At 41.8% G+C, this 27,842-nt stretch overlaps 3 protein-coding genes across 14 annotated transcripts in view; all 3 read right to left on the reverse strand.

The window, feature by feature from the left end:
- Nucleotides 1-9,633, reverse strand: part of LOC113029442 (disco-interacting protein 2 homolog C-like) — a 74,720-nt gene extending 65,087 nt beyond the window's left edge. For 2 of the 3 annotated variants that reach the window (XM_026180298.1, XM_026180296.1), the window contains exon 1: nucleotides 9,130-9,633. In XM_026180298.1, coding sequence (XP_026036083.1) covers nucleotides 9,130-9,208 — 79 coding nt within the window. In that variant the 5' untranslated portion in view covers nucleotides 9,209-9,633. The remainder of the gene's footprint in view (nucleotides 1-9,129) is intronic. The other variant, XM_026180299.1, reaches the window with a different exon arrangement.
- A 1,226-nt stretch (nucleotides 9,634-10,859) lies between these two features.
- LOC113029836 (la-related protein 4B-like) lies at nucleotides 10,860-20,686 on the reverse strand. Of its 10 annotated transcripts, none has more exons than XM_026180858.1 (15): nucleotides 20,591-20,686; nucleotides 17,847-17,984; nucleotides 17,624-17,746; nucleotides 16,553-16,601; nucleotides 16,154-16,290; nucleotides 15,763-15,866; nucleotides 15,480-15,590; nucleotides 14,997-15,266; nucleotides 14,714-14,793; nucleotides 14,437-14,637; nucleotides 13,421-13,490; nucleotides 13,221-13,349; nucleotides 12,687-12,760; nucleotides 12,407-12,476; nucleotides 10,860-11,803 (listed from the first exon to the last, which is right to left on the reverse strand). In XM_026180858.1, the coding sequence occupies exons 2-15, from the start codon at nucleotides 17,941-17,943 to the stop codon at nucleotides 11,783-11,785; spliced, it is 1,536 nt and encodes a 511-aa protein (XP_026036643.1). In that variant the 5' UTR covers nucleotides 17,944-17,984; nucleotides 20,591-20,686; the 3' UTR covers nucleotides 10,860-11,782. The 10 variants fall into 10 exon arrangements, with proteins under 10 accessions (XP_026036643.1, XP_026036647.1, XP_026036639.1 ...); XM_026180862.1 differs by having other exon boundaries at nucleotides 13,221-13,264; nucleotides 20,584-20,685; XM_026180854.1 differs by having other exon boundaries at nucleotides 20,584-20,685.
- A 2,695-nt stretch (nucleotides 20,687-23,381) lies between these two features.
- LOC113029445 (gamma-aminobutyric acid receptor subunit rho-3-like) overlaps nucleotides 23,382-27,842 on the reverse strand; it is a 28,145-nt gene continuing 23,684 nt past the window's right edge. Inside the window, exons 7-10 of the mRNA XM_026180301.1 lie at nucleotides 27,405-27,557; nucleotides 26,365-26,426; nucleotides 25,583-25,714; nucleotides 23,382-24,441 (exon numbers count right to left, since the gene is read on the reverse strand). Of these exons, the coding sequence (XP_026036086.1) occupies nucleotides 24,139-24,441; nucleotides 25,583-25,714; nucleotides 26,365-26,426; nucleotides 27,405-27,557 (650 nt within the window). The 3' untranslated portion in view covers nucleotides 23,382-24,138. The remainder of the gene's footprint in view (nucleotides 24,442-25,582; nucleotides 25,715-26,364; nucleotides 26,427-27,404; nucleotides 27,558-27,842) is intronic.

Raw genomic sequence — 27,842 nt, forward strand, 5'->3', positions numbered from 1 at the left:
CTTTTTATTCAAACCTCCTAAATGTAAGAGCTTGCAGCTTCTGTGGGCATAAATGCCAAATCATGATCTTTGCACAGCAAGTTTTTAATACAACTCAATAAAACCTTGTGTTTCTAGTTTTTTCAAAGTTGGGGATAATAGTGGAATATCACTCAGTGCATTCACACACAGTAGTTTGTCCAGTAGACGGTGCAGGGAAGGCTGAACTCACAATCAGTGATACCATGACACCATTATTCACATTTAAAATCCAGTACTGGGTCTGGATGTAATTTTAAAGTATTAAAATCCAGCCATGGACTTCACAGTCTTCACTATGCACTCACTCTCCAGACTAAATAAAAAAACTCTTGGGCAAATTAAGTGATACTAAAAGTAGTACCACTGAGAATTAGTTGAGTCCAGCAGCTTAAAGTCATGCCAAGTTGAGAGTTTAGATGAGTGATTTAGGCGATGATGTAACTTTCTTCTTAACACAAACAAAACAGACAAGCAGCAATGAAACTCAGCATGAATTACTTGGTAACTTAAGTACAAAACTGTCCTAAAAGAAAGCTATACTATACAATAGCTTTTGCTGCTGACACGTTTCAGTCAGTACTGGATGACAGAACAAGTCCGGAGAACAATAGCCACGTGGTTTCCGGTTAAAAATGGGAAGCAGACCAGTGACAGCTCGATGAGTGGTGCGTTGGAGTGTTATCAGAATAGAGGGGCTGTCAGTCATTTGTCATGCAGCGTGTTTGAAATGACGTCTGTCTCCATCACATGCCCGCTGAGTCTCACAGCAAGCAAAACTAGACTGTGGGCCTCAGTTCTGTGGGCGTGTTGCGCAATTTGACTGCTCAATGAAGACGACTCAGATCAGAAGCGTTCAGATTGACTGAAAATCAATGTCAGGATTGTGCTGATGATCAGACATCAGGACTCCTTAAACAACACTGTGAAACCATCACATAGTCACAACACATTAAAGCTGCTTGCTGCTAATTTGTTTTGACGTCTAGAGTAAAGGTGAGGTACAGGATTCACATGGACGTGATTCAAGATTAATTCCCATTTCACTTTGAATAGGCTGATAGAGTAGATGGTATAAAATGGAGAAAGTCCAATTGCAAAGCGTCAAGTTGAAGCTTAATTTAAATGTCTGTGCTGAAGCTACGTAAAGCCTGTGAAGTAGTCTATGCAAGTGGCCAGCGCTCCTGTGCAATTTAATTACCAAAACTGTAGTCGGCAATAGTTTATATTTAGTTTATCTCCTTGACTTGATTTATTCTCTTTCCAGTCGATTTGAAAAATGATGCCAGAAACAGAAAATGCCTTGGAGAAAAAGACGGTATTGAACAGGCCAATCACGGCCAGTAACGTTTGGGGATGTGCACATCAAGTCATGACAGTTACAGCGTACGTAAGAACTTTTGCCATCTCCATCAGACTGTGAAACTGCATGCTTATTGGTCAAGAATCTGTGATTGTCAAGTTAACCAATGGGTATACCCACAATCATCCTCCTTTCTGAATCAAAGGAGGATGATAGTGGAGGATAATTCTCATATGAAGAGATCAGGGAAGTGTTATTGATGTCACAGAGAAAGTTTTCCCAGAGACGACTGCATTCTGAAAATATCCTGAGAGAGCAGGTCGTTGCTTGTGCGGCTAAAAATGAAGGATAAGTTAATTAGCCTCCTGTATATGAACAATATCAGTAACAAGTACCTAACTTGCCTGAAACTATGTGCCAATCAAACCTTTGTCACCCTGCCTTGTGAGTAGGGATGGGTATCGTTCAGGTTTTATCCGATACCGGTGCCAAACCGGTACTTTTGAAACGGTGCCTGTGCTTAAACGGTGCTCGAACCGGTGCTTAAAGAATGGAGAACACAAACTTTGTCCAAAAACTTCTATCATAACAGTTTTGTATAACATGTTGCCTTTACTTAGACCAGACAAAGATAAAGGACTGTAGCATGCCTCATGTTCTCCTCCACCTATAAGATCCCCAATAATCAATACGCACAGTGAAGTCAGACTGTTGTAGGGCAGAGAGGGTCAGATAGCCAATTAGAGAAGAGATCAATCAGAAACAATTTGAAAAGCTAGAAATCATCAAGCAAAGCTTCGAGACAAACGTCAACCCAGCTGAGGCGGGTTTCATGCTGTCATACATGAGACTTATAATAATCCCGTCCATGTCAGAGAGTCAAGCTGCCCTTTTCTACCAGGCTTCATACTACATCAGATGATATCAAGATGTTTTACCCTGCAGACTGCAGTCACAAGAAGACTGTCATTTTCACCTGCCCTTATTTATATCTGGCTGCAACAAGGCAGCAACTACAAGACTCATCATTACAGAACTGAGCAATGACACAGCTAGAAAGGAGGGCCTGGGGCGGGGGTGGGTTGCAAAGCAGCTTATAGTGGCAGAGGCAAATATAGGGTGGCTGAAACACCACTAATAAGAGATTTACCAACTGGATGTGTAGAAGGGTAAAACCTGAACTGCAACTCAACTTGAATACATTAAATGCCTGAAGACATTTTCTCATCATTTACTATTTAGGCTCTAACGTGTAAAACAAACCCAACAACTTTTAAATATTACCAAAGATATGTCAGCAGGACTTTGCATATACACAGATATAACAAAATTTATCTTTAGGAAAGAACAGCTTATGTCTACTAAGATTTACAACTTTTAAAAGAATTTTTAATGAAATTTCAAGTCCAACTTTACAGTCACATCATACCAAAGCAAAGAGGAGTTTCACAACTGCGGTTTTTTGGGGGGTCAAAATTTAAATACTTATCTGACGCAAATGTGGACTCACCAGTATAGATGAAATTTGCTTTGTCATTACTTAAAGCTCAAGACACCAGTGGGTGTGTGTGTGTGTGTGTGTGTGTGTGTGTGTGTGTGTGTGTGTGTGTGTGTGTGTGTGTGTGTGTGTGCGTGCGTGCGTGCGTGTGTGTGTGTGTGTGTGGTTTAATTATTAAAACAAATGAATCTTGTTCAGCATCTGCAACAAGCTGATATATAATTACAGGTTATGAATACAGATTAATACTTCTGCATTTTCTGAGCTTAGGAGCACAACAAGCCCATTTTCACTAAATTCACACATCTCCATGTCAGTGCACTTTTCACTATCGAGCAGTGCATCTGCTTTGAGCATTCTGGCAACAAAACTCTGCCAGGTTCTGCCACCCTAATTTACATGAAATATAATAATAATACAAGAGGATTTTATTAAACGATCAAGAAAAAAAACTAGACTTTAATAATTATTTGGAGATATCCAATTGTAAATGTCAGAAAAAGATGAATAGGATGTAGTGAAATGAGCCTAGTGTAAATAACTTACACAAATAACAGCAGAGCAGTTTTCCCTTATGAATTGCAATAATACCAAAAATCAGTACATTTATATTCTTAAAGGGATTTTTGTCAAAGTTAGGAAAGCAACATTTAAGTCAAGTGTGTTGCTTTTAAACAATAAAGAATCATTTCCAATCGTGTCCTCACAGTGAGGAATACAGATCAGTAATTTATCACTGCTGCTGGATCCATAATCAGGATTGGCAGATATCCAAGTTGGACTTGTGCTCCTCTAACTGTGACACCCAAAGCAACCTACTACACATGTTTCTTGGGCTTTTTTGAACAACATTACTTCTTGCCTCAAAAGCTACATAATCTAGTGCTTTGAAATTTCAAACAACTATATGCTGAGTGACATGTTGGTGTGGTCACTGGCACTGTTGCTTCACAGCAAGAGTGTCTCAGGTTCAAACCCACCAGCTGGCTGGGGCCTTCCTGTGTGGAGCTTGCATCTTGTCCCTGTTCCTGCGTGGGTTCTCTCTGGCTTCCTCCCACAATCCAAACACATACACTACCTATACACTAGGTTAGCTGTTGATTTTAAATTGTATGTAGGTGCGAATGTGGTTGTCTGTCTATATATGTCAGTTCTGTGACAGACCCTGGACTCTGGATGGAACTATAAACACCTAAATCTATGGAGTACAATAAGAAGAACTTTGCATCCCATCCTGATTGGAAACTCTCCTCCACAGCAGTGCTTCATTCATCAAGCCTGATCAACTTAATCACACATAATAGTGTAAATACTCATTAATTATTCATCAACATCCCTGGGAAAGAGGCCGCGTGAGGCACTGCAGATACAAAAAAACAACAAGGCTACACTGACCTGAAATGTACGGCTTCAGGCCACAGATGCACGCTGTTGTTGTTGTTGTTGTTGTGTTCATGCACACACAGAATCTAGGCCTGCATTGTTAATGAGAAAAAAAACTGCAATATGGCATTTTACAAAACCCCCAAATCTGCAAGAATTTAGAAGTGAAACGCAACAATCACCCTCACCAGCTCCTGATAAATATTCAATACAAAAAAGAAAAGAAAAAAATGAACAAAAGCTTTGATACCATGTGAAATATTTAGCAAGAGGAAGAAAATGTGCTGCTGCTGGGTTCACACCTGAGCAGCTCTCTGGTGATTAAACATGAACGAGTGTGTGGACATCCCCTCATTTTGTTTCTCCAGGTCAAAGCGTTTTACTTTTAACACCTGAGACTGGACCCACAGCTCACAGCGTGATCTCAAGACATCCTTAAACACACCAGAAACATTCACAGCTTCATTCTACAGCACTTTAACAGTTAGTTCAGGGACTGCAGGAGAGCTGGACTTTGAGAGCTCTGCGGTTAACGCGGCCGTCCTTTGACGCTCCTATCATCCACCGACAGCTCGCTGCATCCCATCTGCAAGTCACTCTGCATAAGAGCGAACGCAAAACGCTTGAGAATGGCTCCTTAATGCCTAGAGGTCACAGCAATACAGCAGAGATGATGCGATTTAGGCGACAGTAAGTGAGGGAGTGAGGGAGAGGCTTATCTACCAGAGCTCAGCTGATTGCTGCGTTTATCTAATAAACAGGTGGAGCGCCGCACCGTCTCCTCAAAGACGAAGACTGAAGTTTCATCCTGCAGCTATACTCACTAAATGCAGCAGGAAATTGTAGCCTGACTTTCATTGCTGCACAATAACTGTAAAGGCACGGCGTCCTCAAACACCTTTATTAGGAGGCAGAATACCTGCTTTACCTCTCTGCCACAAATCAGACAAATATCATCTGCGGCATGTTTTAGCTTCTTAAAGGAGAACAATTCTGCTCATTTCCAGCATCACATTTTATTCTTAGAGTAGTTTGCGTTATTCACAAGTCTAAATAATCCTTAAGTATCTTATACCAGGCTGTGACGCAGCCCCTCAGCTCATCCACTGTCCTCCTCTCAAAGCAACTTTCACCTGATTGGCTGCCAAGTGTAAATGGAGGCTGGGTGGCACTTATGTGCCTGAGATGACCATTCTAGGTACAACGCACTCTATGACATCATACAGAGCCAAGACAAAAAATTTTTAAAAAACTCAGTACTTACCTAAGAAACTAAGAATAGACTAGTAATGCTCTTTACTGTCCCTCGTTGGGGTAATTCAATATGAAGCATAATAGGACCCCTTTAAGTTTTTTATGTAGTGACTGTACAAGAGATGAAATGGAGTTCTTTAAATCAGCCTTTCAAACATCAGTTAACAACAACTGAGGCTGGCGATCAATAAAGGCGATCGATACTTTCAGGGTTTTTTTTTGCAAACTAATTAATCCCTTATTCACAAACAACACATAATCCACTCATCTATTTTTCTGAACCTCCTTATCTGAGTCACAGGTGCGCCAGTCAAAACATACGTGTTTAGACCTCCCTCTCCGCACTCACTCCTCCACTTGATGGACCGTTTTTGTTCGCTATGTTGATTGATCTTTGTGCGCAAACAGTGACGCTGCCACAGCTCTGAAACATACTAGTGCTGAAGGCGCGAACGCTCCCTGCAGCATTCTCCTGAAACACAGGAGTCGCCCCTCATATAAAACCTCCACATCTCGTATGTGGGGGAGAAGTCAGAACCGGAAGCAAAGAAAGTTTCATCTTTTCAAACTGTAGCAACAACGCGAGGATACAAAAACTGCTGAAACAACACCGAAGAGTAGCTTGCGCCAGCGGATGTGATGTCACTTTCCGTGGATTAGTTATGTGCATTAATAGATCCTGAAGAAGCGATTAATCCCCAAAACGGTGCGGGCATCCACCCTTCTCTGGCTGGAGAACTGTGGCCTCAGATTTGGAGGTGCTAATTCTCATCCACACCACTTCACACACAGATGCCACCTAGCAGGACTACATCATCCCCAAATTCACTTGGTACATGCGACACTATTATCTGTTTCTGGGCCCAAATGCTCGATCAGTTCCCAAAAGCAAACAGTCACTGGCTCACCACCCAGAGGTAAAACAATCCAAATTCCTTTTACTCAAATGGAAAACAGCCCGGCTGCTTCACAAGGTTCAAACAATCAAAAACGTACAGCACCGCTGTAGGTAAAAGGTCGTAAACAGACACGAAAATCTACACACTGAGGATGTCTGGAGGATTAGTGAAGCACATGTAACAATGTGCGACCTGGTGAGTAGCTACAGAACTATGATTAGGATAATAAAAACACATTAGCCCGGGAAACTGTAGGACGAGGGTTTAACTGCACTCAGTAAAAGTTCACCTTGATGGTCCCTGAGACAAAATCAGCAAACTTCAAATAAGCCAAACTTTTTAATCTGCTGCTGTGTGGTCTGAGGTACTCACTATGACAAAGTCTTGGCCCTAAATTTAATGTCCACACCCGACACCAGTGGCCTTCAAAAGGCGTTTCATCCAAAGAGTGGGACTGTAGTATTAACCAGCTGGCTAACAACTTGTTTCAATCACTTCCTGTTTGAGAACATTCATTTCAGAACTCCAAGGTTACTGCCACGTTCCAGTTACTTTGGATGTCGGATTTAGTGATTTCCAGTAGGAAAGTCGGAAAAGCGTAGAAGACCAGGGCTTGTTTCACTTCTTAGCAAAGCAGAGCAACTCACGTACCACAAACAAAACAACATAATGCTTGTTGTTTGTTGTAGGCAGGCTATTATTTTAGACATAAGGTTTCAAGTTTCTCTACTTGGACTTTATCTGGACTGTTTCTTACTTTGAAACTAATTGGTTAGTGTGTTGCTTTTCTCACCCGTGCAGTTTATTAATGGGCCGTGGTTACGCTGACAGCTTAACGCTCCACCCTAGCTTCCAAATGTGGACATTTTTGGATCTAAAAAAACAACAAGGTAGTAATCAAGGCCTTCCAAAACCAGTGGGTGACGTCGCTGTGGCTATGTCCATTTTTTACACTTTTTATGCAAGTAACAAGAACACAAAGCATTGTTTCCTATTAGCTGATGTTAACAAATTGGAGTTTTTAAAATCTCTTTGAAGAGACGCCATCCATCTGAGCGGCCTCATCTGCTGCTCGCCGCGCTCCTGTTTTGTAATGACCACAGGAACACGATCCCTTAATGATCCAACGCACACACACACATATATACACACACTGTTCTCACCCCGTGTTTGGATCAGTACACGTGACAGGCCCACACTGACATGTCCGTCGCACAATCAGGAGGCCTGTCATCCTTCAACCTGCTGTGATCCACCACTAACTCCACCAATCCCTCCATCACACACACACACACACACACACACACACCTGAATGTTTTCAGGCTGGCTGACGTTGGGCGTGACGTTTCCTCGTCGTCCTGCCGTTTCCATCATTAATAACATCTGCCAGCAGCAGGTTCTGCTCTGATAAACACTCTCGGCTGGATTAGGAGCTCCAGTCGGCCTGCAGCTGCCACACTTTCACCTCAGCATGTGTGTGTGTGCGTGCATGTGTGTCACTGCAGAGAGAAAATAAAGCCTTTTATGAATGATGAGGCTGATCAGAAAGAAACGGGACAGTCTGATGCATCGAGGTTTGACTGCTTTCAGGGGATTTCAAAGGCACGCGCCGATGTTTTTAGATTAAAGCCGCAGATTCTTGCTTGTCTGGACTAATTACTCGGCACTCGCCCCACAATTTACACTCAGTCTTCATCATCCTCGGAGAACACGTGAAAGCATTTTCAAACACATATACACCACAATCTCCATCACCTTCAACACATCAGATTTTGGCAGCATAACACACACGCACACCTGCACACAAGCAGTAAATTGTTGGCAAAAAAGGGTGGCTCACATCCAGCATGTATCCAGGATCTCTCCCTGTGCAATGTAGACCCTCTCAGGCCTGTATAAATAAAATATGCCCTCCACATTATATAAGGCAGAGATGCTCACTGGCACTGGGATAACAACTGGGTGGGATGTTGTGATTGGGATTCAGTGGCCCATACAGAGGAGAGTGTGCATGTGTGTGTGTGTGTGTGTGTGTGTGTGTGTGTGTGTGTGTGTGTGTGTGTGTGTGTGTGTGTGTGTGTGTGTGTGTGTGTGAAAAGAAGATGGTGGTGGTGGGAAAAATATTCCTCCTCATCTTCAGGCCCAAAAAAACAGAGAGAGCGAGGCAGGGATGCAAGCAGGAGTCTGCGATCACGGGCATCAAAAGCCAAGCTGCCCCCCTCTGTGCTGCGCTGTCACGCAGCGTTGCATCGCAATGCTATTATTAAACACACACACACACACGTACACACACACACACACACACACACATACACAGGTAGGCTCGGCTGACTGTGTCAACATCTCAAGGTCAAACAATGGCTCGATTTTCGGACCCAAAACGGGCGAACAGGCCGTGTCGGGTGTGTGTGTATGTGTGTGTGTGTTTCCTCCGCAGCTGAGACAAAGAGCAGCGGGAGAATCCCGCAGCCTGCTCCCGCTCAGCCCTCATCCTCCCCCGGCCACACAGAGCTGCTCAGGCCGGTCCCCTGACTGACAAACATCTGGATGGGAGGAGCGGGAGGGGACGAGGAGGAGGTGGAGGACGGGGCCGCAGGAATGAACGGTTAGATTCCGTTAGTAGGTACGGGCTCCCGGTGTGGATGGTGATGGTGATGAGATAACGTGATAACGAGAGAAAAGAGGAAGAGGAGGAGGAAGAGAAGTAGGAGGGGGAGGAGAGGGGAGGCTTTTCTCCCTCGCACCCCTCGTGTTTTTTTGATCCATTTCTTACCCTCTGACAGCTCCAGCTCCAGCTCCGCCAGCCGAGCTCGGATCTCCAGCGGTATCGGCGACGCCTCGCGGTCCGCCATTCGGCTCGTACCGTATTAAGCACGTCCCCGGTTCGACTGTTACCTCCGCTGCCGCCGCTGCTGTATCTCCTCCTGCCTCCTCCTCCTTCTCCTCCGCTCGGAAAAGGAGAGCTTCTCCTGGCGGCCCCTCCTCGGCGGAGGCGCGTGAAGACTGCGAGAACAAAGAGGATAAATGTGGCTCTTGGTTTAACGGGGGCCCGCCATGACGCCCGCTCCTTGAATCGGTAAAGACCCCGGTTTCGGTCGGCTCTCTATGCTGTCGTTGCGGCGGTTGTGGCGGTGATGATGATGATGATGATGAGGCTCGCGCAGCCCCGGTCTCAGAGCCGTTTGCAGCTTCTTGCCGCTGGTGTCACGTGACTCTACGGAGGAAGGAGGGAAAAGGGAGGGAACTCCGCTCATCACCGGCAGGGGGCGCATCAACCAACCACACCTACAACGCCCAAATGAACCTGTATGGGAGCCCAAAAGTGGCACAATAAATACATAAATAAATAAACTCCTGGTTTAATTACACATAAATAAAAATTGTATGATTATTTAATCTATTACTATTTATAAGTTCAAATGTTTTTTTTCTTTCACATTAGGAACATTAGGTAATTATTTCACTTGTATTCATTTTGAACCCTTTAAAATAAAAACTGCAATTTTTTTATTTGTAGATTTCTTGCAAAAAAACATAACATTCAAGCGTAACCTATATTTTCTTTCATTTAAATGGTTTAAAATTAGGATACACAAAAAAGCACTCAAGAAAAGTTTACTCTACCACCTAGAAATGCTTTGTGCCTGTTCTGCTTGTCTTTTGCGATGCAAATTTTGTTTACCTTAATATTATGAAAGTTGTTTGGTTCCTAGAAACAATTCAAAGACCCCAACAACACTCAAAGTTTTGAGGGAAAAAAATTGTAGAGCTGAAACTCTACAATAAAAAATTTGTGGCATATCAAGTTTCAGTGCCAACTTTATTTTTATTACTCACTTTTTAAATTAATGAATTTAAAATTATTAGAAACTACATCGTAGATTTCTAAAACAGTTTTCTGTTGGGAAACAAAAGTTGAATAACTTTGAATAACTAAGGAAGCGCTGCCTGATCAAACTGCATAGCTTACATTCTAAAAGTGCAGATTTATTAGTCATGTTTGTTAAGTTTTAAGTCAAACCGCTGTCTGCATTTTGGGTAGTGATTTTTTTTCCAGTTTAGCACAGCTTTTCTTCTCCTTCTCTCATTAGCCATTACTTTTAATGTGGCTGTTCTATATTCCATGTTTGTGTGTGAAAACTGAGCCTCAGCAGAATAATATCATTAATATTAAAGGTCAAGCGCCCTTCAATTAAGCACAGTATGATTGAATGAGCATAATGTGCCTGTGACACATAACTAAGCATCAATTTGTCTGCAGAATGCTGTGTGTTTCATTAGTATTCTTCATCTCATTCATTAGGCCTATAGCCTTCTGAGAATCAAATCATCCTCATTGTAAACAAGTGGTGGTGCCAGATAATGGAGTAATGAGTGTTGTGATGTTACTCTTCTGCCATCTGCTGGTCCAAAGAAGGAACTAACGTAAAGGGTGCCGACTATATTTAAATGTTAATCATGGAGAGGGTGATCGGATAGAGCAGAATAAATACATACACAAACTTAACTTCAAAGGCACTTCTTTAATAGTTGTTCAATGTGTACAGTCTGTACAAAATAACTTTCCACAACTGTGCCCACTCTGTCTCCATGACATCTGTTTAACATTTAAAACTTTATATTTCAAAGAAAAGAAAAATGGCTTCATTACAATCAAATTCAAGTTCTCACATACAGTTCAAGTGCTGAAACAATGTTGTTTCTAGACACACAGTAAGTACCCACCCAGCCAAAAGGGAAGAAATGCACTCCTGTTTAAAATAAATAAAACTTTTCTGAAGTAAGGGAAACATGCTTTTGATCAATTTAATCCCAGAACTAGAAAGATCAAATCAGATCCCATTAAACACACTGGCCCTTGCAGCTCTCTGGTATCTAAAAATGGAAATAATACAGCTGATCAGCAATGATATTAATGGAAAAGGCTTCATGTGTGTCCACAGCAGTCATAGATAACACAGATGTATGGGTGGAGAAATATAACAACAGCACTAAAATAAGTTCACAATCATGGCGGAACGTCCTGTACAACTAAGAAAACATGTAACACACACAAACAGGATGAAAATAATTGGCGATGCATCAGGAAAGCAAGAAGAAATCCACAAAATGGAAGCTCACTCTCAACAAACAGACCTAAACTACAAAGCAAGAAATAAAACAGAAATGAAAGTAGCAGATCAAACTTTACAGATCTTCCCGTCTAAAAAACTGAAAAGTTGGTTTTGCCAAACAGTCGGAGCCCTCTGCCCACGCCAAACATCCAGACCTGGATTAAGGCGATTTAAAGGTTAAATGTGTTACTCAGTGTAGTATATATAATCTCATTTCATCAGCGTTTCCACTGTGCTGGCTCTGGTGCATCACCCCAGTTCTGTGAAGGCAGGACCCGACTTACTGCATAAGCCTCTCTTGCAGACCTCAGCTTAGGTCAGTTTCCTGGACTCCTGGCCAAACAGAGTAAAGATGGGGTCAAACTCACTATTACACCTTTACAACATGTGTTTGAGTCATTTTTGTAACTGTGAGACACTTGCTGCTGCCTATCTTGGGCAGGTCTCCCTTGAAAAAGACGTTTTTAATCTCAATGGGATCTTCCTAGTTAAGTAAAGGTTAAATTAAAAAAATAAAATGAAATATGACTCTAACACTCTGCACCTGTGCTACTTTTGATTTTTTTTTAACTTCCTTTACAAAAGTTCATTTGTTGTATTTTTATCTTTTGTTGCCATCAACCCCTTTTTTGTGATTTATAGCTTTTAACGTACAGTTTAGAATTACCAAACACCAGCTATCAAAAAAAATAAAAATTGGCTTCCTGTTTCCTTCCAAGTGTTTGGTAGGTGAACCTAACAGATGTGGGTGCAGAACAGCATTTAAAGCAGACATGCTGGAATGATGCAGAAGCAAGTCTGCGTCAATTCCTTCATTCTTTAATTGAAATAAAAAGATTCCAATACTGTAGTATAGATAAAAGTTATGTAGTGAAATAGTAATTCAGTTAAGAAAATGAATTTTAACACCACAAAGACGTTGAAAAGCAGTCTCACAGTTACTGGTTCCTGTGTGTGCTGAACTGGTTTCTCTTCAGTGGTCATCTCTGAGGCTTCATTCGCAGCCCTGCAAACACAAACACAACTATCTCAGCACAGACGGCTGGAAAACCGCTGCTTCTCTACTTTTCAGATATCTCATGAGCCGAAGTGAAATAACTGTAGAAGCCTGAGCCATAGACTGTTAATCATATCAACTGTAACAGTGAGCGGTATAGACACCTTACATGTGAAAACAGAACACAGAGCGTGCAGCTGCTGTGTCAGAGATACTCACTGCTCTGAGACCAGCTGAGGCTGCTGTGAAGGCGCTGCCTCTGAGGCGCAGGAGCTGCTGCTTTGTAATTCACTCTGTGAAAAAAAGAAAAACAAAACACTGTTTATTCATCACTTCATGTTCATTCATGTGCTTTAAGTACATAATGTGACAATCGAGATAATCTGCTTCATTCTTATAAAGAATGAATGCACTGACCGACACAACATGAACGAGCCTGATAGACCACAGAAGACGACTAAAGCGATCCATGGTTGAGACAAACAACAACATCTAAACATCAAGAACATCTTTGAGGAGGCAGGTGTGTAACTGTCGAACTACAGCCAAGGTGCAAACCAAAGGCTACATTAAAGAACAAGAAGGTCAGATTACACGTTAACAGACAACATCACAGTTACAGACACTGTGTCTTTGTCCACATATGGTCAGTATGGCTGGAGTTTGACAGTGAACAGAGCCTCAGTTGCTCTGACGGCCATGAGCCCAGGTGAGCAGTGTGTGTGTGTGTGTAATACAGAGGGACCTGGTTGCCTTGGTGTTACTGTTAGCTGGAGGAAGACTTGCCATGGTAGAGGCTGGAGGAGGAAGAAGAGGGAAGTTCAACATTGTGAGCTCAAAATGGGGAGACGGCTGACGAGGAGGGGACTGACTCTGTGAATTCTACACAAACAGAAATGGTCAGTACGCTTTCTGAACAAAGTGCACATACACAACGCTCAGTGGTGACTTACCTGACTGCTTCGAGTGGGTCGCTCCCAGGACCTTGCGGTCGCTCTCCTCCTCTGGTTGAAGTTTCCTCTCCTTCAGGGAAACACAGAGCTCTGATGAACATCTGTTTTATAACTTTATTAAAGAACAAGCGTCCTACAAGTGTAAAAAATGTGACAGACAGGGGTCTGCCTATAGTCTGAGAACCTGATGATGACGACGTTTAAATAGAGTCTTTTTAGCCTACTGTGGCTGTAACTCGTCTTTGCTGCTCTATTTTTTTATTGCTTACAGTTTGTTATCTTTGAAGCTACTGTTGTCAAACCTCCACCCTTCCAGGTCAGGTTCATGCCATACGCATAATTCTTGGCTTAATCTGGATTTTAATTCCCCTGAACATGTCTGATACAGGCAGTCAGTGAGTTACTGTTTTGAAAAGAGGAGACGATAACACACTTGCTGAATGTGTGCGCGATTGTGTCTGCTCAAAACGAGCTGATTATGGCAGAGACGTTATAAAAGAGACAGGGCACTCAAAGAGAGAACTTCTTAGGTTTCTGTTGTGTTTTCTGAGCCCTTCAAAGTACATTTTCCAAAGGTTAAGACCTGGTTTATTAATATCATACAGAGAATACACATCTATTTGTTTGCTGTTTTTTCTATCTGTTAAACACAACTTTTCGTGGACAGTGTCTCAACCCTATTGTGAAAAGAAAGTAAGGACATTAGGGGGAGTAAAGTGGAGCATGACTGAGTTTATTTTTAGCTGCGGGGTTCCATGATAACAGTGCCAAAACTGTCCGATGAGTTACCGCTCCATCTGACTTCATATTAGTGTGAAATGAACCAGAAGGAAGAGGTTACCATTTTAACCCCGTCTCTGAACTCAATGAACAGTAAGAGTATAAAGAAAACATGCCCTTATGTCATATCCTATCTTCACTACATGAACTATACTAATGAACTGGGCATAGCAGGACTTGAGAATAATAGAGAATAAAAAAAGAGAGGTCTGAAACCTGGACTGATCTTTTGTTACCTTCCCTGCTCAGTGGGAGACGTGACCTGCTTGTTGGGCTCCTTTCCTCCGCCTCTACTCGGAAGGCGCACCTTTCCGCGTGACCGTCCTTGACCGGGCCATGTGGGAGAAGAGAAACGATCAGATGGCTGCTCAGATGAGTGCGAGGAGGCAGGCTGCTGGGACTGCCAACGGTCACAGTTTGACCATCTCGAGCCTCTCCTGAAGAAACAAACAATAGTCTTCACACTGATGACATCATAAAGTGTCATGACATAAGAGGATAAAAAGGAGCTACCTGTGGCTGTGTGGGTGGTACGGTTTGAAAGCAGAAGCTGCTGTGGAGTCATCCACGAAGTGGTTCATCAGTAGAGGAGGCTAATGATGAAAACAACAACCGCTTAATCAGAGGAGGAGCCAGAGAGCTCCTCACACACATTAAACAACACGTTAACACTAACGACATCCACAAATCACAGGAAATGAACAAAAACAAAAATGCTAATCTGTTTAACACTGATAATAAAATTAAGTGTCATAAATACATTTTCCAGGCACAAATTCATCTTTAACAAACTCACTTCGGCCCAGTATTGGTATCCAGATGCAGCAGCCCACACCTCACCGAGGACTTCGTTTAGCTGTTGTGTGGACACGTGGGTCTGGCAGGACTGCTGGTAGGTGGTAGCGGGGGAGTAGAAGCCATAATAGCTGTTGCACTGGTCCGGCTGGGGGTGTCGGAAGCTTTGAGTGGGAGCCAAAGCAATGGCTGCTGTTGTTTCGGCCTTTATCCTCACCATGATGGGTTTTCCCTTAAACACTCGAACCTGTTCTCTGAGGTACTTGTAGGTCTGAAAACATGGACTCCGATTATTTCAGTTATTGTATTATCAGATCTCCTAACAAAGAAGGCTAACAGGAGCACTTTTTAACAGGACTGCTCTCAGGTAGTCATATTTGTAGATATTGACTGTATAACAAACCTAAATGGCATTAGCCAAAAAAATGTGCCCAAAAAAAAGCAGCAGCTAATTTACTTCTCTCCTCGACCGGCCCTTTTCTACCTGTTCTGCATCGGCTTCTGATTTGAAGGTGATGAACCAGTTATCGTTGCTCACAAACTCACAGGTCTTGAACTTAGGCAGGTTCTCCCCTTCAAAGAGAGCTTCCACCTCCTGCACAGCAACAGCAATATCAAAAACGCTGCCAACATACACAATTTACCTTTAAAACTCCTTTAAATAACAACACACGTCTCTATCCCCGCACGTGCAGGTACATGTAAGAACAACACCTGAACTAAAACTGAGGATTTTGGTTGCGTTGGGGTATTTTGTGCAGTCTCACCGCTTGAGGTGTGGTGTTAGGAATCTCCCTCAGGATTAAAACGCACCGGCTAGGTCTGGGCCGGACTTTCTGTCCGCACGGGGAAAACTGGACCAGCGGCATGGCTGTGGGAGAACAGCAGCAGAGTGTGTTTCAGGACAACAATAAACCACGTTCATCACTCTCATCTCTACACTAGAACAGTTCCTTCTAATGTGCATCGTCAGAATACCCGATTTAGTTTTTGAACGCAAAAACAAAAAAACGTTCCTCTTCACTAATCCCTATCACGATCCCGTGGTTTTGTAGCAAAGGAAATAAAGTCTGATCCATGTACATTAAATATTATAACTCAAAACTGACACAAACTGTTACTCTGCCTCCACCTATACCCACAGAAACAAACACTGACATCTGAGAATATCGGAGATGAGGTCCAGGTCTGTGGTGAGATTCCTGATCTGGTCGAGGCAGGCCAGAGCAGAGATGGAAACATACTGGTTGCTGTCCATCTGAGTCTTGAGAAACAGGTCATTGCTGAGGTGCTCTCTGAGGAGGGACGGAAGAACTGCTGAGAACACTGATACATGCTGGCGATGGAGGGGTTACCAAAGATCACAGTGCATATATTGTCAGATTAAAGAAATTTAAATGTCCCACTCGGGTATTTAGGTTTACATATAAGTGCACTTATAAACGGGTCAAACTAAACTACAACCACAGCAAAAATACTAAACCATATGTCTTTTAGTTTGTACCAACTACAAGTAGTGGATCTGTAAAATAGGGGGTATGTGTGCAAAGCTAATACCTGTTCAGGTAGGACTCCAAAACGGTCCTCAGCTCTTGTCTGATCTCATCTGAAATCACAGAAGTCATTGGTCCCATTTGTCACTTTGAATTTGAGAGATTTTGTTAAGATGAATTTCAGTGTTTCCCACAGACTTCGATTCGACTGACTGAACTGATGCTGGTAAAAGCAACAGGCAGCAGGAATTGTTTGGTTCAGTTCTTTAACCTTTAAATAGGTCACTGTATATTTAATGCTGTTTATTCTTAACTTTTAACCCCTCAGTTAGATCACCCTTGATCTGTGTGCCTGTGTGTCGCAAAAGGACGCTTTTTAAAGGAACAATGCTTTTAGATGATTAACTCCTGTTTTTGTATTTAAATGTACATACTGTGTGACAACTAAACTCCTATTCCAGTGAGTCTCTCATGCTGTGACTGTGCCTCCATTAGCTCAGCATAGCAGCACACGATCTAGTTCTCCACCTGCAGGTGGTGATAATCTCAAGAGCAGAACGAGGACTACTGTTTCCAGTTGTTGGGGGTCTGCCTGACCAGAGGAGATCCCCTCTGGAGGAGTAGCTAAATGATTCCACCACAACAGTAACACGCCATTCGCTTATCCTTTTCAGGGTCGCAGGGGCGCTGGAGCCTATCCCAGCTGTCATAGGGCGAGAGGCGGGGTACACCCTGGACAGGTCACAGTCTGTCGCAGGGCTAACACAGAGACAAGCTGCATGTCTTTGGACTGTGGGAGGAAGCCAGAGTACCCAGAGGGAACCCACGCAAACACGGGAAGAACATGCAAACTCCACACAGAAAGACCTGATGGGGGAATTGAACTCAGGACCTTCTTGATGTGCGGCAACAGTGCTAACCACCGTGCCACAGCAACACGCCCAATGAGCCAATTGGTCAGGAAATTGAGAAATTTCAAAATAAAGGGAGCTTTGAATCAAATTGTCTCTTTTTAAACACATTTTGCCTCAACGTAGCTCGCAGCCCAAGTAAAGCCAACGTGTGTGTGAGAAATACCGGATTTTAAAAACACAGCTGGATGGACTTCAAAGAGAAACTTAATTCAGCTTTGTACCTGTCACAGGTGGGTCACAGGACTCTCCGTTAAATATGTGAGTGTCGGCTCTCAGTGTCTGATATTCCAGTGCGTTAGGATCACCCAGGACCATGTTCTCCTGCTGAAACACTGGTATATATCCTTAAAAAGAACACAAATAACCAAATAATAAATAGTAACCCAACAATATCCAGCAGCCAATAAAATGCTTGTGTATGGAAAACAAGCAGATCTAGCCTACCTTCCTGAAGGGTCAGATTGTCATGGACCAGCCATGGCTGCTGAACCTGCTGGTAGGCGGAGTCAGGGTAGCTCAGGTAAAAATTGTTGTGGTCCATATTTCAGGATTATTGTTGAGGCCTGGAGCGGTGGCAGGTTGCTATAATAAAAATGCATAAATGTGCACCATATTTATGAGCCTATTAAAACCTACAAATACAACACCTTGGTTATTTGAACCACAGAGAAGATGGCAGAGAATAATTGTTGTGTTGGTTCAGAGGTGTAACAAAGATCAACAAAATCCATGAAGCCAAAAAGAAATGTAGCTCAAATGTTAACCTTGTATCCACTTAGTAGAAACTCAAATGTTTCTACTAATTGTGATCCTGTGATATCAAAGCATTAACAGAAGTTTATGTACCTCACCGTTCAGTCAGACTGTGCTTATGCATCAAGGACACTTGTATGAACAGTAACATGTTATGTAACTTTTTAATGCACAATGGCTGCTTCCAGTTGTAGGTAGCTCAATTTTTGCCTGTATCTGAATGAAACCACGACACATGAACCAAATCCTGTTCTTACAGGCTTTTTCTTCGAACATTTAGCATGTGAATGTTATCGCTCAGCCCAGTCAGTCGGCATACTGAGTGAACACGTACAGACTGAATGCAATCTGTGTGCCAGTCCCACATGCAGGTCCCCTGAGGCATCACTGTGCTGTAGGGATAAGCTCCCAGCAGAGCCATAGAGGATTGGAGCTCTGAGACAGATTCTGGGATTTGCTGTGTCGATACACTTCCTGCTCTCACCCTGCCCAGGCTCGGCCTCAGACGCCCTCTGAGCTCAGCCTTCCAGTTCACCTCCAGACCCAGTTCGATCCAGGAGTGGGGGCAGAGAAGACAGATGAAGGAGTCTGCATCGTCTCCCAGCAGTTTAGAGACCATCACTTATACCTCTTTCCTTCTCTACCTCCTCAGGAGCAGCAGCAGGTTCATGACCGAGGAAGTGGATCTCGTAAGATGAAGTTGAAGCATAAACATCGATCTGATTGGGGTCTAAGGTAGCCAAGGTGTAGTCCTCTTTGCTGCTGTGTGTGGTTGTCCACAGCCAACTGAAACCACTGATCTCAGGATGACTTAATAATGAAAACCTTTAAAAATGGGTGAGTCTGTCTTCTTCTTCTACTGTAATTATTTCTAATAGTGTAGAGAAAAAATAATCTACGCGCCCTGAAAATGAAATCTCAGTGGTTCTGAGTTTTCGTCATTTTTCTTCGTCCTCTTTCCCCCATAGTGTGCGTTGTCCTGCCTCCCTATGCGCCCCCTTTTTTCCCCTTCCCCACAACCTCCACTTTGTCATGGGAGACCACTGCCACTCCCCGAGTTCTTCCTTCCCGCCAAAGTGAAAAGTGATCGCTCATAAGTGGGTTGCTTAATTGGGTATAAAGATAAAGACCCAAATGAATATTGTTGTTGCACCTCAGGGCGACTGCTCAGCTGGTGCTGTATAAATACACCTGAACTGATGAGGGTCATTACATCTCAAATCATCACATTTTCACAACCTTTTCTGCTCAGCCACCTCTGATGTCCCTGAAAAGTTTATGGTTTAAAACCTGGTCATGTATAAAATGATTGCTGTGAAATTTTGGCTTCATATATCAAATAATTTTCTAGAGATTTTAAGGCAAATTCGACTTATTTTTCCTCCACACGCTAAATTCTGAGGCAATTTTTGAACTTTTAAATTAAAAAAAGACTGAAATTTCCAGACATTTCTTTTGTAAATAGAAATAAATCAGGATCTGCAATTTGGGGAAGATACATAAACAATCACTAGTTAAAACATTGAAATAATTAAAACCGTCCTGTCCCATGTAAACCCCATCTTTGAGCTCATGCTAACAAAAACAGAGCAAAATACCACTTAGACACAACATGCATATCACAGTTTGATTAGAAAACAACATCTCTGCTTACACGGTGTCAAATGAAGAAGGCAATACAAAGTAGATCATATCCCCAGATCTGGATAGATACACAAAAACACGTATCTATACGTGTTTTTGTGCACGGTGCCTCATCATTTCACCAACATCCCCACACATTTTTAATACTCACTGCCTCAATAAAAGAAAAATCCCAAAACTCATAAAAGGTCCAGGAAAAAGGGCTCTGGCTGAATTAAAACGTGTTTTTAGCACTTTCGAAAAACACGTTAATAAAAAGCAGCACTTTGAACATGAACCTTAGCGATAAACCTTGATCTAAAAAAATAACTCAAAGTCTCTGAGTTGGGCGTGTTGATGTTACGTCTCTGCGCTCCGGCCTCAAATCAGCCTAGATGGGCGGAGTGAAACTGACCACACCGGCCTTTAAAGACACACACCTCTGCAGGGATCAGAGCCTCATCCGTTTAACACGAACCGTGGACGTTAAGAACTGTTAACGTCCGTGAAGCGAACTTTAACGTTTACGGTGCTAACGGCCAATATGACATAAATTAAATGTGTTTTTAATACTCTCATCAAATGTTTATGCATTTGTGAAATGTAGCCACTCTTAAATATCCATCTGAATATAAATATATAACATATAATAATGCAGATTCATAATACTATGTAGTCATATTTCGATATAAAAACGATGAAATATACATTTAACCTCGTTAATGTCACACTGCTGGAGCTTAGCGTGTACACAAATAAGCTCACCGTCTCTGAGGTGTTTTCATCATGTGAGACAGAAACTCACCCGTTACCTCTGCTCTGCTCCCGGTGGAGTTTCTTCCGCAGGTTTAAGTTATTTTGCTCCGTGAACTTTGCGGCTGCCATGGAAACCGTGCTTACAAAATGAAAAAAAAAAAACTTTTATTCCCTCCAATAAACTCACTTTAACTCCTGTATAAAAAATAAATGTTTGTAATACTCTCACCAAATGTTTATGCAATTGTGAAAAGTAACCACTGTTAAATATCCGTCTGAATATGAATATATAAATTATGATAATGCCTATTCATAATAGTATGTTGTCATATTTCGATATTGTAAAAAATGATAAAATATATATTTAAACTATTGAGAAAAACTAAATAAATGAAAAAATGGAAAAAAGTTTTAAAAAAAATTGCAAAGCAAAGCTAAGTTGATATTTAGAGATATTATCTTAATAAAATTTGGGTTAGGCCAGTGGTTCCCAAACTTTCTTTGCTGTGCCCCCTTTGTTTTACAAGAAAAATGTCCCCCCCGCGCGCGCGCGCACGCACACGCACGCACCCTCCAACCACACACGCCCATATTTTGCTCCATTGCGGTTTATTTCACACCTCAAACATTTAGTAAACAATTAAGCAAATACAAGTAATCTGCAATAAATTACAGGCAGTAAGAAAATAATCTACTAACTCTTTTACGCTACGTCTGCACCTACACGGGTATTTCTGAAAACGCAGCTGTTTCGTCCACACGTAAACGGCGTTTTGAAACACCGAAATGTCTGGCAGGATCAGCCTGATATTATATGTATCCCGCTGTAACTTTACTGTATAAAGAGCTACCATCTCCAAAATGTCAGGAGTAGTTAGTCATTACAACAAGTGTTTGTGAACTAAAAATCAAGAATGTGGGATTCTGTTTGTCCGTGATTTGAAGAGCCCAGCGCTGCTCCTGATGCAGGGAAAACCAATTCTGCAGGGGAGACCTACCTCAGCACTTGTGCAGGTGAAGCCAAAGGGAAGATTTGCTTCACCATATTTTCTAGTCTTTGTCTTAGAATGAAGTTGGTTTGGAAACATATTCAGCGATGCTTCGTCTCCTGCTTTGCGTTTGTGTGGGCGCCCCGTGCTACCAGTGTCCAAGCGTTGGTTTCCCTTTTCACACTGCGCCCCCCCTGCCATGGCTCTGCGCCCCCCTCCCCTCCCCCAGGGGGCGACCCCCACCCACTCCCCTCCCCTCCCCTAGGGGGCGGGCCCCACACTTTGGGAAGGTCTGGGTTAGGCTATCATTTCACGTTTTAGTTGGTTCTGATAAGGGCGAGGATAGGGGGAAATGTAAACTAACAAATACACAAACAAAAAACCCTTTAAAAAACGTTTCTATTGTGTAATTTAAATGTAAATTTGCCTTTTATATTTAACCTTAAAAGTCAAAAATAGCTTTTCATTTTTAATCCTCTTTATTTTTCGATTTTATCTCTGCATCAGTGTTCCTATAATGCAGGGGTGTCAAACTCCAGGCCTCGAGGGCCGGTGTCCTGCAGGTTTTAGATCTCACCCTGGGTCAACACACCTGAATCAAATGATCAGTTCATTACCAGGCTTCTGGAGAACTTCAAGACATGTTGAGGAGGTAATTTAGTCATTTAAATCAGCTGTGTTGGATCAAGGACACATCTAAAACCTGCAGGACATCGGCCCTCGAGGCCTGGAGTTCGACACCTGTGCTATAATATATGCTGTTTCTTTTTTAAAATCTCTTTTATTTGTTTATTTTTATTTTGTTTTGATCTTATATACACAAACCTGTAATTTTTACAGAGCAGTTGGCTGTCAGCTCCCAAGTAAGGCTCTTAATGCCAACCTCAACAAGCAAACTGTCAGAAAATCAAAACAATTCAGACAAAGAAAAAAAAGGAGATAATCACATATGTTATGGTGTTGAACATGAGGTCAGACACGGTGCTGGAAGAGGGCGGTCATGATTTGTAGAACCATGGAGGACAGGCATCTAAGACCATAAACCGTCAGATAGTAAACTTGTTGTCAATAATAAGGTCAAATATCTCAGACATGACTGAGTTTCTGTCATTTTTTACATTTATTTACTACAGGTTAAGCCTAAAGACTCGTTCTGACATATTTCTTTTATTTACTAGCAGCATCTCTTTATCATGTAGAAAAACAGTTTTTTGTCATGTTACGACAGCAAGGACACGATTTTTAAAACATATTCTTACTGTAAAATTAACAGTTTTGTATGGTTCATTATTTTATAGAAGTAAATGGATTATTTAGAAAATATTGATGTAAATTAAACATTTTCTTTGTTTTTCTATTTACACTTTTTTGATGTCAAGATTTTACACAATTTTACTGTTAATTTCACAAACGTTTTGTACAATGCATATGTTATGGTGTGGAACACGAGGTCAGATCACGCCAAAGTAGAGTTTGAGGGGTTAGGTGGGCTGTAGACATTTTTCAGATTTCAAAATGGGCTGCCAGTTTATGGATGCCCCAGATTAATATAGCTATAGAGTATAATATATCAACAGATGCCTTTCCATTATCATCAGCTTGGAATCTCCACTATGCATATACTGGCTTGTGGCCTTGTGTAAATTGGATGTGGAGGATGGAGCGGCGAGGCAGGAGGACAAGAGGAAGACTGCAGAGAAGAGTCATGTATGTGGTGAAGGACATGGTTGCTGCAACAGTGGAGGATGATATGAGACAGATGACTTGCTGAGGTGGCCCTTAAGGAAGAAGACGTACTGCACGCTCAAACACTAAAACTCAAAATTTTAGTATAGGTCATGTATTTTTTTTCCAGGTACAACCATAATACCAAGTTTTTGCAGAACCCGTAAATCGATCTTTTGACAACTTTACATAAAACTTCTGTTTTATTGTTTAGGACAAGTTAACAAAATACAACTTTTAACCCTTTACACTATACTGCTTGTTTTACCCAACCACCACCTGTTGTACCTAACAATATTTTCTTGTTAATGCAAATATGTAATAAGCCATATTTTTTTCTCAAATAAAAATGCATCCAGCTAAATATTTCTGCCCGTACACTCCAACACGGCAAACAAGAGAGAAATTAATCAAGAAACACATCAAATTACACTTACAGTGTTTGCTTTGCTCCAATCACAGTTTTCAAACATGTGCAGATGTTCTGATATTTTAAGAAGCACACAGTCACGCTGTTTATGTCTAATTTAATATCTTGTAGCTAAAGAAATCGATAAAGATATCATATATCAATAGCAGATATTGATATGACCTTTACGATGACGCACAAAAAAGAAAAGACACATGTACAAATCGTCCAAACAGAAAAAGTCTGACTCTCAGGATTTGAAGCCCTTCTGATGAGATAAATGCACAATTACAGAGTTCGTACTCAGGCTGAGGGTCCTCGAGGGTTTGTATCTCAGCTCTTCAGCAAAGAACATCAGCTGGATGTAGCTGAGGCCCCTCTAACCGAGCGCCATTCCAGTGAAGTCTCTTTGGACCTCTGTCGAGATGAGGAATCTCCTCTGCCGCACTCAGACTCAATTTGTAGAGTATTTGGTTCTGGATCAGGAGTACATGCTCCAGTAGATGGTGTTGAAGAGCAGGTAGGACAGAGGGAAGGCCAGTCTAGAGTACGAGTCGATCATGTAGCTGTTGTTGACCAGCAGGTCCACGTTTTCACGTACAGACCGCTGCCGGCGAAGCCGAGTCCCCTCCGTGGGGCGCATGTCTGAGCTTTGGGTTGGCGATGTCAGAGGGTCAGAGGTCAAGGTGGGTGCCAGACGGGGGAATGTAGTCAGCTCAATATCGTTGTCATGGAAACACCCGTCAAAGGCCATTGCTTGACTGGCGTTGAAGGTGGATGGGATCTTTAAAGGCAAAAAAAGGAAACGAGCAGGTGGAGATTTCACCGACAGAGACCCGGCACTCAAAAATCTTGAATTACAATCCGAGGATTAATCTTTAAAAGCAAAGAGGTAATATATAAATAAAAGGGGGACATCTCTTAAAAATTCCATTTTGTGGCAAAGACAAACGTTTTAATCATTTCTTTAAATCAGATTTGAGTGGTGATCAAACATGGGCCGTTTTAATGCATCAGTGGACACTTAGTTTGTTTCAGATTTACACAGAAATCCAAATTCCAACATGAATTGATTATGTCGGATACTTACTAAAAAAAGGTAATAACACCACAAAGCAGTTTAAAACTTGTGGATGTTTTGAAATGACAGGAAATGTTCACCTGACTGCAGTTTCTTTTTAACTACTTTTGACATTTTAAAGATATTTTTGCAAAACGTAATGCTTGCTTTTGTCACAAGGTGTCAGTGTTTCACCAGGACGATTCTTTTTCTCTTGAGTCCTTCAACAGTCCAAAACCTCCTGAAGAAAGTAACGGCTGGAGATTTTCATATTTTAAAAGCTAGGTTGAATTTTTGATATTTATGATTAAAACAACTCAAATAATAAAGTAGTGATTTCAGCTGTTTAAAAATATGCTCCACCTTAAACTCTGCTCCACATTCTGAAGTACTTTGTTAATGCTTTGAGAGGCCACTTTGCTTGAAACCTATTGACTCAATGACTGACTTTTCACACACATGAAAGGGAAGGTTGCAGCCAATGGTTACTTCCAATTAAAAGGGAGTTTTTCCCTTCCCACTGTTGCTAAACTGCTTGCCCAAAGAGGGTCTTATGATTGCTGGGTCTTTCTCTATGTATCATTGTAGGGTCTACCTTACAATATAAAGCATCTTGAGGCAACTGTTGTGATTTGGCGCTGTATAAATAAAACTGAATTGAATCGATACTCTGGCTCCAAAAAGGCTCTCACGCTTTGCACGAAAATGTCAAAGTTTGAGTAAATCTTAGTAAAGATCCAAGAGGCAGCTGGAGGGTTCTGTGCAGCACATGTAATGGCCCTGATTGGCCACTAGAGTGAGACATTAAGCAAAATGTTGCCTCGCTCTTTGCACAGTAATAATCCCCCTTCCCCCCTGTGCTGACCTTCCCCCTCTTCATCTTCCTCATCTCCTCCAGAGTGGTGCAGTAGTTCACGGCTGCATATTCAATCACAGACAGGAAGACAAACAGGAAGCTGGTCCACAGGTAGATGTCCACCGCTTTCACGTACGACACCTGGAAAGCATCGCACGTTTTCACATATACAGGGCCACATTTAATATGGTTCACCCCTTTGTCATTTATCTATTTATATTTTAACCTTATTTTTTTCCTTTGTTGCCATTTTTAAAATGGGGTTTCAACAGACTTTATAAAAAAGCCTAAAAACAAAAACAAAGCAATGTACAGTCAATGGTATATCCTCCTACTTTAGTTACAAAATAGAAAAAAGTGACAAAATTGCCATCCCAGCTCCTCATTTTGCATAATTCTAGTTTTATCAATATTAAAGATAAGCTGCAAAATGTATATATTGTAAATTAATTCATAACACATTTTTGTTGGTTTTATCACATATTTAGGAAATGGCATTATGGCAAATAGCAAACGGCCTCATGTTTATACAAATTATGAAACTTTCAGTTCCCAAATATGATCCTGATCTTTGCACTTTTCCTCCACGATTAAGTTTGTTCAGTTTAAGTCAAAGAAGGATCTTTTGGGCTATTTCGCTTCACATAAGGTAAATAAAAATACTGCAAATGCAAAACATTTAAAAGAAATTTGACATTGGCATTGATATGCTGTTAAATTCCTTTCTGATCATCTGTTTTGGTCACCCAGAGCCAACATAGGCCTGCTGAACTCTCACAAACAGCTGTTACCTGAGGCATCGAGGCGGACACTCCTGTGATGATGGTGGACATGGTGAGCACTGTGGTTATACCTGCAGGGGACGAGAAAACACAGACAGACTTCACATATGACATCCAAATTCTTTCAAATAACGTGTGATGTTTGGTGAAGACTGGCTGTTCTTGTTTTGTTTTTGGACATGAGTGTAGACACCAAGAAGCCAAAAACTGCAGTTCTTTAAATTTGCATTGAGGCTGGCTTCAAAATGAATCCTCCTGCACAGACTGCCACGTTAAAGCCTTTAGATACACGTGATTACAGCAACTCTTCAGAGGGTGACATTTCTTTGGAACCCATCCATTTACTGTTATAACTTTGATGAGCAGGTGTGCTGACACACAGAGGTGTAAGGTGGTAACCGTCTGCTGAGCCTTGGCTCCACCAGCTGGAGTCATTGAAGTGAACCTGTGGACTGTGATTGTGTTCGTCATGTTGCTGTGAAGTACAGAGCATCCATGATGTTTGTTCTTCAGTCTGAGGATGTGAAATCCTAGTTTTTAATTGGTCTGTTAGCTCAAATTAACAGGTATCTCACTCACATAGTTTATAGATGGAGCTTGCTAGCATCAACTTAGCACTCCACCTGTTAATATTGCAACTTTGACTCAGAACAAACTAAATACACTTGCTTCAACTTGACCCGGTTTTTCTGTCTTCTGTGGTTTATATAACTCTGTATAAGATGTGATGAAAAATACAAATAAATATCAAAAATATCCATCAACTGTGTCAAATTGATATTGATGCAGTAGGTTTTAGATTCATATAAATGTTATCCTGGCAGTATCATTTGTCTTGCAGTGTAGGATAAAATAGATCAATGATGGTGTAAAATAAAATGTTAGAGCATCACTGAAGTCATTAGGCTTCACCCCAATAAAGGAACAGAACGAAACAGCACTATTTACAGGTTTAATGTGCCTCTTTAAATGTGGTTAAAGAGCCAGGAGAGAGCAGAAAGACTGGGATTTGAGGTGGTTGTACTTAGGATTTGCTTAATGAATGATACCCAGAGACACTCTTGCAGGAACAGCCCGTCTATCGATCCAGAAGGAGACCCAGGAGAGGACGACCATCAGCATGGTGGGGAAGTACGTCTGCAGCATGAAGAAGAAGATGTGCCTCCGCAGGATGAAGGTTATGAAGAGACGGTTGTACCAGCCTGACAAAGAGAGACAGAAAAACTTCAGTCTTTTCAGCAAACTGTGACACTTGATGATAAGGTTGGAGTTCCTGTTCATCCCAAAGTCTCTAAAAGCACTCTAATCTAAAAGAATATATCTACAAGTAAAGAGACAGACGTGTCCATATGTTTGTGACTACTGAATATGATCTGCTCCCACTTCCATTATTTTATGACACAATCTTACTGATGACCTACTAATTGTATTCAGCTGTGTTGCAGTAGGGACACATGGAAAAGTTTCAGGACACTGGTCTCTGAGGA

Source organism: Astatotilapia calliptera, chromosome 9 (assembly GCF_900246225.1).
Source record: "Astatotilapia calliptera chromosome 9, fAstCal1.2, whole genome shotgun sequence".
NCBI lineage: Eukaryota > Metazoa > Chordata > Actinopteri > Cichliformes > Cichlidae > Astatotilapia > Astatotilapia calliptera.